General features: G+C 44.9%; 1 protein-coding gene across 4 annotated transcripts in view; it reads right to left on the bottom strand.

Moving 5' to 3' along the window:
- The window catches only part of CHCHD3 (coiled-coil-helix-coiled-coil-helix domain containing 3), a 286033-nt gene that overhangs the window by 70393 nt on the left and 196962 nt on the right, over positions 1-18678 (bottom strand). For all 4 annotated transcript variants that reach the window (XR_014784221.1, XR_014784222.1, XM_084809043.1 and 1 more), the window contains exon 6: positions 4177-4247. Coding sequence is in view for 2 of the 4 variants with exons in the window: in XM_084809043.1 (XP_084665169.1) it covers positions 4177-4247 (71 nt within the window). In the remaining 2 variants the exon portion in view is untranslated. The remainder of the gene's footprint in view (positions 1-4176; positions 4248-18678) is intronic.

Genomic DNA, 18678 nt, shown 5'->3' with positions numbered 1-18678 from the left:
TTCTGAAAAGAGGGTTGCAAGATGCGGTGAGTACAGAGCTCACCAAGAACCTGTTACTCTGCCGATAGGCAGGTCAGGTCTGGGGGACAAAGGCACCACTCCGCTTGTAGTAGCCACAGAAAGACGTTTCACCCTGCCTACTGACCCAAGGAGAAGGGGCAATTCCTACAGAGTAAATGAATCAGAACACCCTCTGTGAGTGCTGGGAAAATGCTGCGTGTGGATTGCTTCTGTGCCCACAGAGACAGCAACAACAAATACACTTCTAGTGAATAAACTTCTGCTTAATAAATTTAAACCATGCACATGTTTAAAACAAGTATCTTTAAAATGTTAGCCTTCAGACAAGAAGATGCTGTCAACTCCGCTAAAAGAGGTAAGGGGTCATCTTATCCATTCCCTTCCTATTGTTCCCCTGCCTGGAAGTTGAAATCACGCAAGCAGGAAGTGAGAGAAAGGTCTCTGGCTGGACAACTACAAGAAACACTTGAGGTTCATTCAGAGAATGGGGAGGACTGCTACACTGCCATCCAGTGACAAAGGCACCTCTCTCTCTCTCTCTTTCTATAAAGGAAAATAGATAAATCTGCAGTGCTATACCTTAATTATGCATCTGCAGCTGTATTTGTCAATATTATTCATATGAAAATGTATACTTATTTCCATAAGTTCACCACCAGTCCTTTGTGCTAGGTTATACATAAAACATTTTTCCTCGTGGAAGTTTAGCTTCAGAAAAAACACAGCCAATTGTTCTTTCCAGGGTGCCTTAATTCTGAGCAATCTGAAATCTAACTAAGGGGAGGCCTTACATTAGAAGCAAAAGTAAGAACTGCCTTGCTGTCAGGCCATGGGCCATTGAATCCAGCATTGTTTCCATTAGCAGTTAGACACATGATTCTGGGAAACTCATAAGCAGGGGCATAAAGGTGACGGCCCTCCCCAATGCTTCCCCTGCCCTCCTTCCACAGCATTGCATATCCAGAGGCATAGTGCTCTGTACATGGAGGCACTATTGAATTGTCATAGCTATAGGCACTGACCTGTCCTACAAGAATTTGTCCAGTCCTTTTAAAGAGATGCCCTGGGCTCTCTCTGAGGAAAGGTGAGATATAAATAAATGTAAATTAATTAAATAAATATATTTGTGCAAAATGAAGCCTGTTTAAGTAATGCATTGTTAACGAGTCCATAAGCTACTTCTATCGTGTGCCATTAAGGCCCCTTTTGAATGACTGAGTGCACTCAAACTCATGCATGTACCAGCTCTGCGCATCAAAAGCAGCCTTCTCCAACCTGGTGCTCTCTACATGCGTTGGACTGCAAGTCCCATCTTCCCAACCAGCATGGTCAATGGCGAATGGCCGTGCTGGCTGGGAAAGATGGGGACTTGCAGTCCAACACATCTGGAAGGCACCAGGTTGAAGAAAGCTGATCAAGAGGCTCACACTTAAATCACCACAAAGAGACTCATTGCCTAGAGATCCAGTGTAAAAACGTTATTCAAGTTATGTCAACTTGTGGTTTTACCACAGTGGTTGCTTTCATACGACCATTAAACCATGACAATATTGAAGGGGTGGGTGGTCAGACAGCTCATGGTGGTCCTTTGGCCTTGGAAATACCTCTCTGAATTGGATTTAAGGATGCTTTTACAGATCCTCTGAAGAAACCATACTACCTCAAATCTAGTGACTTGAGTTGCAGCCCCAAAGAATAACTCCTGGGTAGGCTACTCAAATAGCACACCCCAAAGGGTACCATATTAACAAGACTGAGGACTGCCCTCCATTATTCTTCAGATATCTGCTGAAGGTCTTTTTATTTCAGTGTACTTCCAGTGTTTTGATTTCAGGTTTTCTAATCAGTTGTTTACTGTTTTTAATTTGGCTGTTTTTTTAAAGCTACCTGTTCTGATTGTTGTTTTATGTGTAATTCGTATTGTGTGTTTATTCTATTGTTTTATTGGAAAGAGAGAGAGAGAAAGAGTTGTAAGCTATTTTGGACTGCAAATTCCTAATGAGACAGAAACTTCTTAGGCCACCATGAATATTTATTGATATAGTACTACCAATGTGCATAACGCTTTACAGAGTAAAAAACAGAAATAAGCTACCTACCCAGCTGAGTTTACAATCTAATATTTGGCACAGGACAAAGCAACAGAGGGAAGGAGAGGAAGATGGAGGCAATGCTAATTGGAAAAGAATATGAGTTCAGTTCAGTGACACATACTTAGGCTTCATCTCAGAAGAGGTTGGAGGACCAGTACACACCAGTGGACCTCACCAGTAAGAATGAATAGACAAAAGCTCCAAAAAGAGTAGTGGGGGTAGGTCAGGTTTACTTGCATGGCTTGCACGTGAAGTCACTAGTAAAACTGGGCTAATATAAGGTATCATACATACATGTATGTATGTATGACATACACACATGTATCACACACACACGTATATGTATATGTAAAAGATGTTGAGAAATAGCTGAGAAGTCAGAGAACCTGGGTGGATCTTCTAGTGGTCAAGGAAAGGAGCTGCTTCTCCCACCTTAACGATCATTGCCTCCCTAGGTCACCAGTCCCTGTCTGTCTGGAAACTTTGCCACCTGCAAGAGGTTTTCTTGCACGGGTGAGCTCCAGGCATGCCAAAAGATTAATGCACAAAGCTGCCACCTCCATTGAGGTGAACTGAGAAACCAGCCTATCAAAGAGCACACGGAGGTCTGGACTGGACTGCTGTGCTTGCAGTCTTGAGTCTATGGCTTTCTTCTCTGCCAGAGGTTTGGAGAAAGACTCAGCAACATAAGGAAGCTGCCTTATACCAGGTGAGACTATTTGTCCATCTAGCCCAGCACTGTCTACTCCGGCAGCAGCTGCCCAGAGTCTTAAACTGGGGATGCTGGGGACTGAACCTGGGACCTTCCGCATGTGAAGTATGTGCTCTATCACTGAGCTTACGGCCCCATGTGCAAGCCAATCTCTCCAGATGAAAGGGTCCCAGGTAGCAGGGCTGGGAAAGGCCTCAGAGAGGCACTGCCAGTCAGAACAGTCAATTAACTAGGCCAGACAGACAAACGCTCTGACTCGGTATAAGGTATTTTCATACGTTCGTATCTGCAGAATTTCAGATACACATACACACTCCTTTCACATTGAGGAGATTCTTGAAAACATTTGTATCTGAACATATACTGAAAAGGCAGACAAGATCTCATGTTTAAGACGCCTTTCTATGGGAAGGCTGACTAAAGCAGTGAGTTGCCTTCAGGCCCCTTTATGATCTTTATCAAGTTATTAGCAACTATAACGATATGTTGCTGAAAGGCTAAGAGCCTTTCAGCAACAGCAGACTTCCAGACAACAACTAGAACTGGTCTCTGTCTTCTATTGACAGAATTTATCAGAGGATGGCAGGAAAATGGGGGGTTTAAAGTTTCTAATACGAAAGCCATGAAATATGATGGATGATGCTTTCCTGCAAGAATTAGCAGCAGCAGAAGGACAGACCGGGGCTAAGGGTCAGAGCCACTTTGGTCCCGCAATTACTGGCTCTTCATTTAACCCTCTGGAGGAATAATAAAGAGAATTTAACCCGACCTTCACCATTAAGGGCAAAGTTAAATTGCTGATTTAAAAACCTTTCAAGCTGTACCAGGAATCTATCAAAATAGGTGAAATCCAGTCGCAGCAATAACAACCTCAATATTGCCCAAAGTGCTCTCAAAACCAAAAAGCTGTACAATAAATAAAATCAAAGACTGTAGTCTTATAATATAATGCAAGCTTTGGTATCTTACAATGTCAAATGTTTGACTTTTTGTTAAAAAAAAAATGGCTCTTGCTCGAGTCCCCTACATTTTAATGAGACTGATCCAGGAGATATGCCCACCTCTGACGATTCTGCCCCATGTCTCTCCATACAGTAACGCATACAAGCTTTGAATTTCAATGCTATGCTGAATGCACTGTTCAGCTGGCTCAAAGCCTTTGTCAGAAACCTTTCCTTGCAGTACCAGTACCTGCAATTCATTTTATTTCCATTTTCACTTCCCCAGTGCAGACTGATAGGCTACGGAAAAAAATCTGCCTTTAGATGAACAAAAGCAAAATCAGATTCATGGTGTTCAAAAATAATACTAGAGAGAAAGGAAAATGAAATGAAAGAAAAGGGGTCTTACTTGAATCTGGCATCTACCTCATCGACGGCTTTTTGGTATTGCTCCGTGGTGACTTTGTAGAACTGTGCGCTCTGGAAAAATGGAGAAAGGAATTGTGTAAATGATTGAACTACATACCAACCGATAACAATATCTGGGGGGTGTTTAGTTATTCCTGAGGCCCCAAAAGAGACATCCACAGAAGAAAATGCTTGCATTTCAAGCACAATTACAAACAGAAGCTCAGGAAATGTGCACATGTTCATTCCAATTAGTTAAAAAAAGCCCTGGCCAGAACATAGATAATCATCTCTACATTCTGCCTCTTCAATCCTGCTTTACTCCTGTCACTAGACTTCTGTCAGCCTTTTGCATCTTCTTACCTTTTTCCCTTGGCCCTCTTCTTCCTTTGCTTGCTTCCTGGGCCTCTGATTCGCTCTGTTTCCTGGGTCTTTGCTTCCCTTTCTTTCCTGGCTCTTCCACCCTTTGCTACCAGGCTCCCCTTTACCCTTAACATCCATGACATTCAGGGCCCATGTCTCCTTGTCTGGTTTCAACTATGCTCCCCAGTACTGCTCTGAACTTTGTGACATCACAGTGCCTCAGCCAACAGCCAGAATGACTACTCATAGCGGCTTGTGGCAATTTCAATACTGCCCTTTGTTCAAGCATTTTTGTAAGCTGGCAGGGAAGGTCCCATCAACACGTATTTTGGTTTAATTTGACAGTTAATTAATCTCTCTGCAGCAATAACCAGGGTCCATATATAAATCTGGAGTGAATTCCTACATAAACCTATATTATGTACATACATTTGTGTGTGTGAGTTACATATATTTGTTTCCTTAGATTGTTCAATGATTTTGCCACATAGATGGGCAAAATCATATAGCTAAGAAACCATATAGCACGCTCCGGGAGAGAGCGCAGGACAGGAAGGCCTGGCATGCTATGGCCCATGGGGTCACGAAGAGTCGGACACGACTGAACGAATGAACAACAGCAACAACAACAACAACAACAAGAAACCATATAGCTGAGAAGTGCATTATGCTCATTGCAACGAGGAGTAACAACACAATCCTGTACATAGGTACTCAGAAGTAAATCCCATTAAACTCGATAGGGCTTACTCCCATGTGGGTGGGTATAGAGCTGCTGCTTAAGTTGGAAAGCCACCTAAGTTAACACAAAAGCTCTGGACAGGCTTATACTGGTTTCATTCCTGATGGTTTATGCTTAGGAACTCTGGCCCATTTGAGGTCTTGGTGAGGCCAGCCACCTGAGCAAGCCAGCACAGTGAAAATGGGCTGTTCTAGCTGCATCTCCACGTGATAAAAGCTCAACCCAGAGTGGTTCAGAAATGCTGCAAGCCCTACATGACTGTATTGCGTCACAACTACATTAATGAGAGCCAGTGTGGTGTAGTGGTGAGAGTGTTGGACTAGGAGTCGGGAGATCCGGGTTCTAGTCCCCACTCGGCCATGGAAGCCCACTGGGTGACTTTGGGCCAGTCACAGACTCTCAGCCCAACCCACCTCACAGGGTTGTTGTTGTGAGGATAAAATGGAGGAGGAGGATCGTTGTGTAAGCCACCTTGGGTTCCTTAAGGAGGAAAAAAGGCGGGATATAAATGTAATAAATAAATAAATAAATAAAATGTAGATAATGGTTAACCACACAGGAGCAAGAGACTAATCCAGCACAGATTGTTGCCCCATGAAATTATCTTCCCCCTCAAAAAGTGTTTCCCCCTGGTGGCAATTCATCCTACCATGTTCTATTGGGGCTTAAGGCTCACAGAGGGAAGCGGACATGGCCAGGCCAGGGGGGTTTCTCCACGACAACGGAAGGAGAAGCGAGTGGAGGATTACCTGGATTTGTTCAACGGATTGGCTTTGGTGCGCCTGTGATCACACAGGGCTCCACGAGCGGGTGCAACACACCAGACTAAGTCGCTTCACAGAAGATATTTCCAGCTGGGGGGGTTGGAGTGAATGTCATCTGACTGGCAGGGGCTGCTCAATGAATAAGAGAGGCTCATCCCCTCCAGGCTCGCTGTCAGGATTCCTTTTGCCCCCACAACTTCAAACGCCGAAACACACACACACACAAGAGGCTTCAGTCTACAGCTTTTAATCAATTACTTCACAGGGTCACAGAGATGCGAATTCTCCGTGACTCTCAGTCTACAAGGAAAGGCCTTCAGGGGGTTCAAAAGGTAGCTACGAAAGTTGCCCACTGTTTGAAGAGGAAGCCTCACTAGCCTAACTTAAGGGGGGGAGGAACCTCTCTCCCATGAGGCTTCTGACTGCAGCTTCTCACGGCCAGTCAGGTAGACACTAAGTTCTGCCCCTGCCTTCTCCCTCTTTGCTCTGCGTCTGCATCTGGCGTCTATTAGATCAGAGTCTCCAACCCCACCCCTCCCCCTTCTGTTCGCTGTCTTTCACAGGGGTGTGTGAAGAGGAACCCTCATCCTCAGCCAGCTGGGCATTTGTAACCTGAGAAGCCGGCCCAGTCATGTCTGGTCTAGCCTGGGAAAACACTTCCCCCATGTTTGGTGGTTCTCCTTCAAAATCTGAACTGCTATCCCACTCCCTGCATTCAGAAACAACCCTGACACTCTCCCCTCTTTCTCCTTCAATAAAATCCTGGGAGGTTTCCTCCAACGTCTTGCCAAAAATCACTCTCCTCCTCTCTCCCCTGCCCCCCACATTAAGTACTTCCTTAAACCAACAATCATCACAGGAACACAGTGTTCCCCTTGCCTTGAAGCTGCCTAAGCTGTGAACAATCTCCTTCTCTCCCACTCACCACATTACTTACTTCCTTCCTTAAATAAACAATCATTATAGGAACACAATGTTCTCACTGCCCTGATGGGATCAATCAAAGCTTCAAAGCTTTGACATTAAGGCTCTCTAAATGCATTATTTTGATTCATGGGGAACTAGTAACTTTGGAAGTGCGCATTTCAGGAATAAGCCTCATTGACCACAATGGGAGGTACTTCTGAGTAGACACACATATGTTTGTGCTGGGAAAGACAGGAAGGGGAAACAAAGGGATGGGAAACCCGGCACCTTTCTAACCCAATGGAGCGAAGGAATGAAGGTGTGAATTAGTTACTTCTGAAGGGAATAAACGAAACAATGGAGAATTGCAGCTTTGGGAAAGCACTTTACAGCCTTTAGGAAAGTAGTGCTTTAAAATGTGCTATTTCAATTGAGGTGGATCTCTGTAAATGCTGGTATGTGCATTCAGGGGACAAGCTTCACTGACCACAATGGGAGTTACTGCTGAGTAGGCACTAGTTGGTTTGTTCTGGGAAACACAGGGACAGGGTCTATTCCAGGCCAAGTCAGGTCTCTTAAGCAGCAGTCAGGGAAGTCAGAAAACTGGACAGCTCCCAGTGGGTTATGCTGGCTGGAGCTTTCTCTTATCACAGTGAAAAAGCAGTATTATCTTAGCACAGAGCTGAAGCCATCTGATGCCTTATGTAGGATGACATGGTCTGTACTATAGTTGGCCCCACCTCCATGGAGGAGATGGCTGTGTTTTTTAAAGGGCCTTTGCCTGATTTGGTATCCACTGGCTTCTTCAAGGTTGGGGAGGTGGAGATGCTGTTGGGGACTTGTCTTCCGAGTCCAAGGACAGTAGGAGCACATCCTCTGGCCAAGAGGGCATAGGAGACAGTACAGGTGGTTCCCCGCTACGAGGAGCAGTCTGTACCTCATTCTCCTCTGAGTCTTCCTCAGGATACTACGGGCCCCTGGGCTTGGGACCATGATACATCCCAGGTATGCGCATCTGGAAAGCGTGCAGTGCCTTTCTATCCAGTCAACTCTTCCTAAATTTCAAAGGCAGCCAATATTGCAGAAGAAACCATTTTCCTATACCTAGAAATGTCACAGCTTCCCTATGGGGCAGGCAACGTTCTGAAACGATGGGCTATAAAGCTCTGACATTTTTATGATTAAATAATGTCTCTTTGGTAATCTTTTTTGATATATGAAACAGTTTTTATTACTCTGTAACACTGTTCACACTGGAACTAAGGCACATCACTGAGGAGGGGGTTCCAAAATATGTATTTACCCCACAATTCTACAGATTGAGAGGATGGCCCAGCCTAGTCACCCACTGGGATGAAACAGCAAGGAGCCTCTCAAAGGGGGGATGACTGAGCTAAAGCATGAGGACAGAGCCACATATGTCCCTTGTGTCCTGAAACTCTGGCTGCTGCTTCTCCTTTGCAAAACAGGGCCAGAGGGGCTCCAATTTCTAGAAAAGCACTGGACCAATGGCGTGTGTTTAACCCTGCCTGGCATCCCCCCTCCCAAATGCAGGCAAAGGGCCCAGACCCATCTTTCCACCCTAAATGTAGAACTCCAGCTTGGGGGCAGGGGAAAGAGTGAGCGGGAAGGATCTGCATGTAGTTCTGTCCTCAGGCTGGCATGTGTATAATATGAAGGAAGATTAAAAATCATGATACCGGAGATACTGAGCACTGGAGCCTGGATGCAACTTGCCCTATACTGCAGCTGGATTACCTATCCTTGAAACAGGGAATAGACATGTGGATGGAGGCTTTGACCCACCAGCTGGCCCTTATCCAGCATGAATGGGTACGCAAGGGATGAAGGCATAAATGTTTGTAAGGAAGTTGCGATAGTTTGCTTGTGCCTTTGTGGCGATTAAAATGGCATCTCCATATTACACCATGACACCTTAGGCATTTCATGTTTGTATACACGACACACCACATATAACAAGCATACTCAGTGCTGGGACCCTGCTTTTGCACTTGTTTTATGAGATCAGACCATTTTCAGCCTGGGTCATCTTTGTTGTTGTTCAGTCGGTAAGTCATGTCCGACTCTTCGTGACCCCATGGACCATAGCACGCCAGGCCTTCCTGTCCTCCGCTCTCTCCCGGAGTGTGCTCAAGTTCATATTCATTGCATCAGTGATGCTATCTAGCCATCTCATCCTCTGCCGTCCCCTTCTCCTTTGGCCTTCAATCTTTCCCAGCATCAGGGTCTTTTCCAGAGAGTTTTCTCTTCGCATTTGGTGGCCACAATATTTGAGCGTCAGCTTCAGTATCTGTCCTTCCAATGAGCAGTCAGGGTTGATTTCCTTTAGGATGGACTGATTTGACCTCCTTGCAATCCAGGGGACTCGTAAGAGTCTTCTCCAGCACCACAGTTTGAAAGAATCAGTTCTTCGGCGCTCAGCCTTCCTTTTGTCAGGAGCGCCCTAGTGGCCTCTTTCAGTACACTCCAATAGCCAACTCAAGATACAGAGAAAAGGATTCTTTTTAAGGCTTTAATCATTTTACAACTTAATGACACTTTCAGATGCTATCACCAGCGACTAAGCAATGAACAGCAGAGTAGCCTATGCTCCGGGTAGGCAGTTGGTCCCTGTTTGAAGGAGAATCACTTGAAGACCCTGCACTTATGGGCTAGGGAGAGATCCTCCCTCTTTCCCTTGGGTCCACGGGACACGGCCATTGCTTGCGCGCCAAACGGACGCTACACCTCCTTTCCGTGTCCTCCATCGCTCGTCGCTCCCTGTGTCTGCATCGAGCGTCTAGCAAGCCCCCCTCCCGCACTCTCTCACTGCCCAGGTCACTATCTATCTCAGGAATGCCAGCAGGAGGAATCTCTGCCAGCTGCTGTGCCTGTGAGGGATGAGCTCGCTCCTCTCCCATAGATTGCTGATCCTCCTCAGAATCAGAACTGCTCTGGGGTTCTATCGGCTCAGTTTCCACCCTGATACCTTATAGTCCAGCTCTCACAGCCATACGTTGCTACTGGGAAAACCATAGCTTTGATTATACGAACCTTTGTCAGCAAGGTGATGTCTCTGCTTCTTACTATGCTGTCTAGGTTTGCCATAGCTTTCCTCCCAAGGAGCAAGCGTCTTTTCATTTCATGGCTACAGTCACCGTCTGCGGTGATCTTGGAGCCCAAGAAAATAAAATCTGTCACTGCTTCCATTTCTTCCCCTTCTATATGCCAGGAAGCAATGGGGCCAGATGCCATGATTTTAGTTTTTTTAATGTTGAGTTTCAAACCAGCTTTTGCACTCTCCACTTTCACCCTCATCAACAGGCTCTTTAGATCCTCTTCGCTTTCTGCCATTAGGGTGGTATCGTCTGCATATCGGAGGTTGTTGATAATTCTCCCGGAAATCTTAATTCCGACCTGTGAGTCATCCAACCCGGCATTTCTCATGATGTACTCTGCATATAGATTAAATAAGCAGGGCGACAATATGCAGCCTTGTCGTACGCCTTTCCCAATTTTGAATCAATCGGTTGTTCCATGTCTGGTACTTACTGTTGCTTCTTGACCCTCGTACAGGTTTCTCAGGAGACAGGTAAGGTGGTCTGGTTTGTTTAAGAATCCATCTCTTTAAGAATTTGCCACAGTTTGTTTGTGATCCACACAATCAAGGGCTTTAGCGTAGTCAATGAAGCAGAAATAGACGTTTTTCTGGAATTCTCTTGCTTTCTCCATGATCCAGCGAATGTTGGCGATTTGATCTCTAGTTCCTCTGCCTCTTCGGAACCCAGCTTGTACTTCCGGTAGTTCTCGGTTCACATACTGCTGAAGCCTAGCTTGTAGGATTTTGAGCATCACCTTGCTGGCATGTGAAATGAGCGCAATTGTACGGTAGTTTGAACACTCTTTGGCGTTGCCCTTCTTTGGAATTGGAATGTAAACTGACCTTTTCCAGTCTTGTGGCCATTGTTAAGATAGCAGCCTGCTCGAGGCCACCCAACGACTTCCCAGCTGATTCAAGATCTTGGGTGGGAACTTCCAGTTTAATTACATCTTATGTCTCAGAGTTGGATTACACAGGCCATGGGGATGCCACAGTTGCCACTGGTACGAGCAGGGAAACCCACAATGTAATGATGCCTTGACATGTACTAAGTACTGCCAGACCTTTCTGCAGAGAGGGGGAGGATAACTTATTACACAGGATACCATTTCGGGGGGCATCCCCATGGCTTGTGTGATGTGTAAATACATCTCTCAGACACCAGTTTTCCTGAGCTGAGAATCTCCATGTCTTTTGGGTCAGAAAACAGAAGCTTTTGCCTCATACTATTGCAGACTCCTACCAATTAGATCAAAATCACTGTTATGTGATGGCAAAAAGACCACAACAAAACAATCTCTGTCCCTCTGTTCCAAAACAGACCAGAATGTAGGCAACATTAAGCAAGGCCCCTTTACTGTGATCTAAGAGGATATCAAAGTCATTTCACTGACAACTAAAAGGAGAAGCTCCATCTGGAAAGTCAAAAGGACAGATGTTTAATCATCTGAGCCTGTGCCTTATGCTTTCCCGGACCATTCTGAATTTGATGGGGATTTGATGGGGATCTAGAAAAATCATTGGAAAAAATATTAAGCTGAGAAGAAAGGTAAAGGTGTGTTTCAGGCCTCACACCTTTTACACAAATTATAATAAATTGTGTAACAGATACCACAGTCAAAAGGGCACACGAAGATTAGAGAGAACACGGTGGTCTTTCAACTGCAGGCTTGCTTCTGCAATCCCAGCCTAATAATTCATTTGTCTGTGGACTGAAGTTCCAAGCACGTGACTTTGGAGGTATTTTATTTTTTAATAAATCATTGTTGGCCGGTAAGAAAATGAAAATGAAATCCTGTTCACATCAGTGACCCCCTTTGCATTTAGCAATCTTGCTTGTCCAATGACAGTCACATCCAGGTTGCTCAGATGCAGATAAAATCAATAGGGATGTGATTAGACAAGCAGACGGACGACAATGTGCACACGGACAGGTCACCATTTGAGATGATGAATAGTCCTCTATCAACCAACAGTCCCCTCTGATGCTAACATTTACTATAATCTTATTTGGGCAGCGATTTATCTTTCTTGTGCCTGATCAATAAAGATGAACACAACAGTTGTAAGGATCGATTGCAATTTTTTATCATTTTAAAGCATGAAGGCACATTTCTGACACAAAGGCAATATTCTTAGAGTACTTGTTTGGCTTTTTCTTTCTTTTTTTAAAATCCGCCTTTTGAGAGATCAGCTGAGCTGCTATACATGTTGAGAGAGGCTTTAATCTGACTGCAGACTATCAAGCAGCCATTTATCCACTTAGATTCGCTTTAGCATGACTTTCAAGTGTTATCGTTTTCACTTGAACCTGTGTATGCATGCATACACACTGACACACACATGTAATGGGCAAATGGGACTCTGCCCCCAACCATCACCTTTTTAAAAGAAGAAATCCAAAAATATACAGACATTGGCTAGAAATGCTTGCTTTAATTGGCTGTCAATTAGAGATTACATTACTGTACAGTCTTCTAATCTACTAGCAGAGAAACTGCTTTTCTCTTCTCAAGTGGCTAATTTAAATTGTCCCTTAATATGACAATAAATGATGGGGTATTTAGGTCAGGTACATCCAGAATCAAGGATTCTGCTGTGAATCTGACTCCAACACCCATCCCCAAATCAGTGGGATAGAAAAACATACTGTTTTCACATTTTCTACACGTGGTATACGAACAGGAGGCAGAGTTCTAAATATAGAACAGAATGTGCAAGGAATTCCAAGTGTGCAAGAAGCAGAGTGCATGTAGCCTGTCTTTTTGTATGCACAATGCACACATAGAACTTCACACACATTGGGCTGAAAGCCAGTTTTGAAATCTCCCAAATTGTGGATTGGTTTGCAGGGTGAGGAGGAGAAAACTAGATTAAAGAACTGTTGGCCAAAATGCCACGTTACCAGGTGGATTTTTTTTTGGTAGAACAGAAGGGGAAAGTATCTAAAGTCCAATTTAAAAATATACCTCTGCAGAATGGCAGCTGTCAAAAAACAGAACCACATGAGTCCTCTTCATTTCAAGGAACGCTCTGTGTGAAGCAGCATCCCACACGGTTGCTGCCATTTGACGTTTGTCTCATAAATACAAAGGTAGGCCAATTTTCTAGCAACTTTCATCTCATAGTACATTACAAAATTGCATGTTGACACAATAAAAGCAAAATGAATGAGGAAAAAATGTGATGGCATGTAGTTACTACAAATGCTTTTACACTGGAATATTAAATCCATGTTTCTTCTAAAGGAGGTTGTATGTTGTAAGAGAGCAACAGGTAAACATTCTACTTTCTTTCATTTTGATGGGACTTGAGGCTGTAGGGCAGACTTCCCCCAACCTGATGCCCTCGAGATGTTTCCGACTACAACTCTCAGCATTCCTAACCATTGGCCATGCAGGCTGGGGCTGATGGGAGTTGACGTCCAAAACATCTGGAGGGTACCAGGTTGGGGAAGGCTGCTGTAGTAGGTCCTGAACCCAAAGGATGTCAAGCAAAGATTCAGCCTCTGAACCACTACTAAGCTCTGGCCAAAGCTCTAGTAAGGAACCCTAGGGAAAGCCAGCAAAATCAATAGGAAGTATCTTAGCAGTAATAGGCCAGAGTGAAGTAAGTCAGCCTTCCCCAACCTGGTCCCCTCCAGATGTGTTGGACTACAACTCCCAGCATCCCCAGCCAGGTGTCTGCGGGATGCTGGGAGTTGTAGCCCGACACAACTGGCAGGCACCGGGTTGGGGAAGGTTGAAGGAAGTGATATTGTTTAACCCCTGAACAAACAGACTAACAGGAAGTACTGCTGCACCCAGACCTCCTTTTCTTTGCCCTCACTTTTGCTCTCCCAATCTCCCCTCCTTCTGTGTACCTCAGCTTGGTGGGGTCCAACACATTTTTCTTCTCTCCTGCCTATCTCAATATTATTCTTTTTTCTCTGTTCCAATATGCCAATACTGATTGATACTCAAGTGATTTTTCAGCCATTGTGATTTAAATGACAGCAAACTACTCTTTGCATGGTGTGGTAAGGCATGATTAAAAACCTGCAGGGAGAAATACACCCAACCAACTCCTGGTGTGAAATGAACTTGAAGTGAATCAGGCCTCCAATACACATGCTCTAAAACCTCAAGAAAAGAATGGTGAATGTTATATCATCAGCTTTTTTGTCAATGTATGGAAACTCAGAATGTGTGTGTACATGCGCATGCATGTGCATTTTTAACAAAGCAACCAGAACCAAACCTGGATGCAGATGAGGCTTTGTGTCGAGATTCGGGCTTTGGAAATGCAGCCACTCTGTCTCCTCTCCAACTAGCATCTTTTGGTTTTATTTATCTAAAAAGCTGGTGGTGGATGGGGGAGGGGGCAGTGCAGCTGAGTGACTGATGTGTTCACCTTCTAATACTAGGGACACATTTTACCAGTGGATCCAATCACCGTGCTTTGGGGGAGGGACTGAGTGTGGGCTGGGTGGAAAACCCCACTATCTCAACTGCAACTCCCAAATGTAAATGGAAGTCTCCACTCGGAAGGAGATCTCCAAAGTGAACAATTCTATGGCCATGCGAATTCACCAAAGGCCATGGGACATGCAACAGTTTCCTCTTCTGTTTAAGGAAACAACTTGTGCACCAGCTCATGTGACAAATACCTCACATGTCAACTTGGAAGCTGTGCCTAATTACGGCTTGCCATTACATGTACATATGAGACTGCTGCATTAGCAGCGTAGGAGGTGCTTGCCTACTGCATGCCCAGAGGCCCTTGGATAGTCCTCATGACAACAAAGCTGGAGATCCCCATCATCCCTAATGGTGATCTCCATTTGTTGTTAGGAGATGCAGTTAACTGTCACTGTCAAGGGCTCCTTGGAGGCCTCTCTCAGTCTAATCCAGTAGCCAAGTCCAGACACAGACAAAGGGATTCCTTTCAAAGCTTTATTCTTCTTTTACAACTTAACAACTCTACAGGTAGCAACTAGATCTGAGCAGCAGAGTACCTATGCCCTAAGTTGAAACAGTTGGTCCCCGTTTGAAAGGGAATTACTGGCAGACCCCTGAACTTAAGGACTAGGGAGAGTCCCTCCCCTTTTCCTTTGGATCCTCGGGGTGCAGCCGTTGTTTGCGCGCCAACCGGGCACTACGCCTCCTTTCCACGCCCTCCATCTGGCGCTGCTCTCTGCGTCGGCGTCGCGCATCCATCAAATCTGCTATCTGCGCTTGGTCACTCCCTGGACTGCTTTCTAATCTAGGAATGCTGGTGGGAGGAATCTCCGTCAGCTGTGGGCCCTGGGAAAGAGGAGTGCCTCCTCTCCCAAGAGCAACTGCTCTTCCTCAGAATCAGAACTACTCTGGGATTCTATGGGCTCAGTGTCCACCCTGACGGTCACATGTAAAGCAAACCTTAGCCTCACATCAAGACAGGGGGTTCCATTGGGTGACTCAAAATAAATGGCTACAATTCCAGGACTACATCCCCCACATCAGCCAAATTCATGTTAAAAAAAACAACCAAAGAAGAAACCTAAGATAAAGGGGGTGGGGGGACCACATCCTTTCCATCACTTGTGAAAGTACACTTTTCCTCCAAGGTATCAAAGCATTCTAAGCGGTGTGTATGCCCACTGTTCAGGTACAGCCAACTAAAGTATCTTCCTGAAACTCTAATGCAGCCCTCTCAGAAGGTACCTCTTGCCACGCACCTCTGCAGTTCCTCTCAAAAGGTATGGATGTTTAATTTCAGAACTAGAACATTTGCTGGCTAATATCGAGTAATGCTAAAGAAAACTAAAACCTTTCATCATAGGACATACCTATTTCACAAGCCTTGTAGCTATTCACTCAACCATCTAATTTGCATGTAATTGAAGCACATTCGGTTAATACAAATGTTCTCAATCTTCAGCACATGCTTAGACGCAGAATGATATTTAAACATCCTATTGATGACAGGATGCCTAATCAAAGCCAGCCGTGTTTACAATCTCTCCTTCCTTGGCACCCTGTACCTGTGATGCTTCATATTACAAATTTCATCCTCACTAAGTTACTAATGTCTGCGATTCTTCATTACTCCGAAGGCCCTCTGTCATCTTGTGCTGCTTTCAGAAAGCTCTGGAGGTTTAATTGGCAAACGAGAACTTTTCATTGTTCCCTCTCCAATAATACCGGTACTCCAGACTGCGAGCACACATTAGCAGAAATGGCACATCTATAACAATGCCAGGCATCTACTGAATTCTCTCCCAAGGACACCAGCTGATTCTGCACATTCAAAACTACCCAAAAAAGGGATCACATAATTTTTCACTTAAAATGAAGTCACCTCTGCAGGTGAATTTATCTGATGATGAACATTATTCTACAGGGGCTTATGCCCCAAAATCCCAAGAGGCCACTTCCTCTTCTGCACCCTTCAGTGATTTGTAAGATCAACAGAGCACACTCTCTTGAGGTTGCCACCCAGGCATCGTGGTAGGACAGCCAAGCCACAGAGTTAACTGCTGGCGGCTGCCCCAATATAATGGAACTCTCTATCCTGGCAACTTTATTAAGAAATCTTGGCCAACAACCTTTTGGAAGCACTGTATGGCATTTCTGCATCGGGCAAATTTGGCAGAGCACCAAGGCTAACTAGTTGGGAAAAACTGATGCACACTACCCTGAGCTCCTTCAAAGAAGGGTGGGATGGAAAGGTGACTGATAATGCTGAATAACAACTTGCAGGAAGTTGGGCTTTGAAGAATCATGTTTTTAAATTTAAATTTTCGATTTGTATTTTAATCTAAGAATTGCCATGCTAGATCAAATCAAAGCCCACCTGCCTTTCAGTAGGAATGGCCAGCCAGACGCCCCTGAGAAGCTCACGAGCAGTTCTCTCCGCTTCTATATCTAAGGCATACATAGGCTTTTGTTGTTGTTGTTCAGTCGTTCAGTCGTGTCCGACTCTTCGTGACCCCATGGACCATAGCATGCCAGGCCTTCCTGTCCTGCGCTCTCTCCCGGAGCGTGTTCAAGTTCATATTCATTGCATCGGTGATGCTATCTAGCCATCTCATCCTCTTCTGCCCCCTTCTCCTTTTGCCTTCAATCTTTCCCAGCAGCAGGGGCTTTTCCAGGGAGTTTTCTCTTCGCATTAGGTGGCCAAAATATTGGAGCTTCAGCTTCAGTATCTGTCCTTCCAATGAGCACTCAGGGTTGATTTCCTTTAGGATGGACTGATTGGACCTCCTTGCAGTCCAGGGCACTCGTAAGAGTCTTCTCCAGCACCACAGTTCGAAAGCATCAATTCTTCGGCGCTCAGCCTTCCTTATAGTCCAGCTCTCACAGCCATACATTACTACTGGGAAAACCATAGCTTTGATTAGACGGACCTTTGTCGGCAAGGTGATGTCTCTGCTTCTGACTCTGCTGTCTAGGTTTGCCATAGCTTTCCTCCCAAGCAGCAAGCGTCTTTTAATTTCATGGCTACAGTCACCGTCTGCGGTGATCTTGGAGCCCAAGAAAGTAAAATCTGTCACTGCTTCCATTTCTTCCCCTTCTATATGCCAGGAAGTGATGGGGCCAGATGCCATGATCTTAGTTTTTTTAATGTTGAGTTTCAAACCAGCTTTTGCACTCTCCTCTTTCACCCTCAACAAGAGGCTCTTTAGATCCTCTTCGCTTTCTGCCATTAGGGTGGTATCGTCTGCATATCGGAGGTTGTTGATAATTCTCCCAGCAATCTTAATTCCGACCTGTGAGTCATCCAACCCGGCATTTCTCATGATGTACTCTGCATATAAGTTAAATAAGCAGGGTGACAATATGCAGCCTTGTCGTACTCCTTTCCCAATTTTGAACCAATCGATTGTTCCATGACTGGTTCTTACTGTTGCTTTTTGACCCTCGTACAGGTTTCTCAGGAGACAGGTAAGGTGGTCTGGTACTCCCATCACTTTAAGAATTTGCCACAGTTTGTTGTGATCCACACAATCAAAGGCTTTAGCGTAGTCAATGAAGCAGAAATAGACGTTTTTCTGGAATTCTCTTGCTTTCTCCATGATCCAGCGAATGTTGGCGATTTGATCTCTAGTTCCTCTGCCTCTTCTAAACCCAGCTTGTACTTCCGGTAGTTCTCGGTTCGCATACTGCTGAAGCCTAGCTTGTAGGATTTTGAGCATCACCTTGTTGGCATGTGAAATGAGCGCAATTGTGCGGTAGTTTGAACACTCTTTGGCGTTGCCCTTCTTTGGAATTGGAATGTAAACTGACCTTTTCCAGTCTTGTGGCCACTGTTGAGTGTTCCAGATTTGTTGGCATATTGAATGCAGCACTTTAACAGCATCATCTTTTAGGATTTTAAATAACTCGGCTGGAATACTGTCATCTCCGCTAGCTTTGTTGTTACTAATGCTTCCTAAGGCCCACTTGACTTCACTCTCGAGGATGTCCGGCTCAAGTTCAGTGACCGCACTATCATGGCTATCAGGGACATTCAGATCTTTCCTGTAGAGTTCTTCTGTGTATTCTTGCCACCTCTTCTTAATCTCATCTGCTTCTGTTAGGTCCCTGCCTTCTTTGTCCTTTATCATGCCCGTCTTTGCACAAAACGTTCCCTTGAGATCTCCAATTTTCTTGAAGAGATCTCTCG

The sequence above is a fragment of the Heloderma suspectum genome, chromosome 7, assembly GCF_057233095.1.
Source record: "Heloderma suspectum isolate Gila_16-S chromosome 7, 16-S_ref, whole genome shotgun sequence".
Classification (NCBI taxonomy): domain Eukaryota; kingdom Metazoa; phylum Chordata; class Lepidosauria; order Squamata; family Helodermatidae; genus Heloderma; species Heloderma suspectum.
This window is presented reverse-complemented; position numbering and strand designations above follow the sequence as displayed.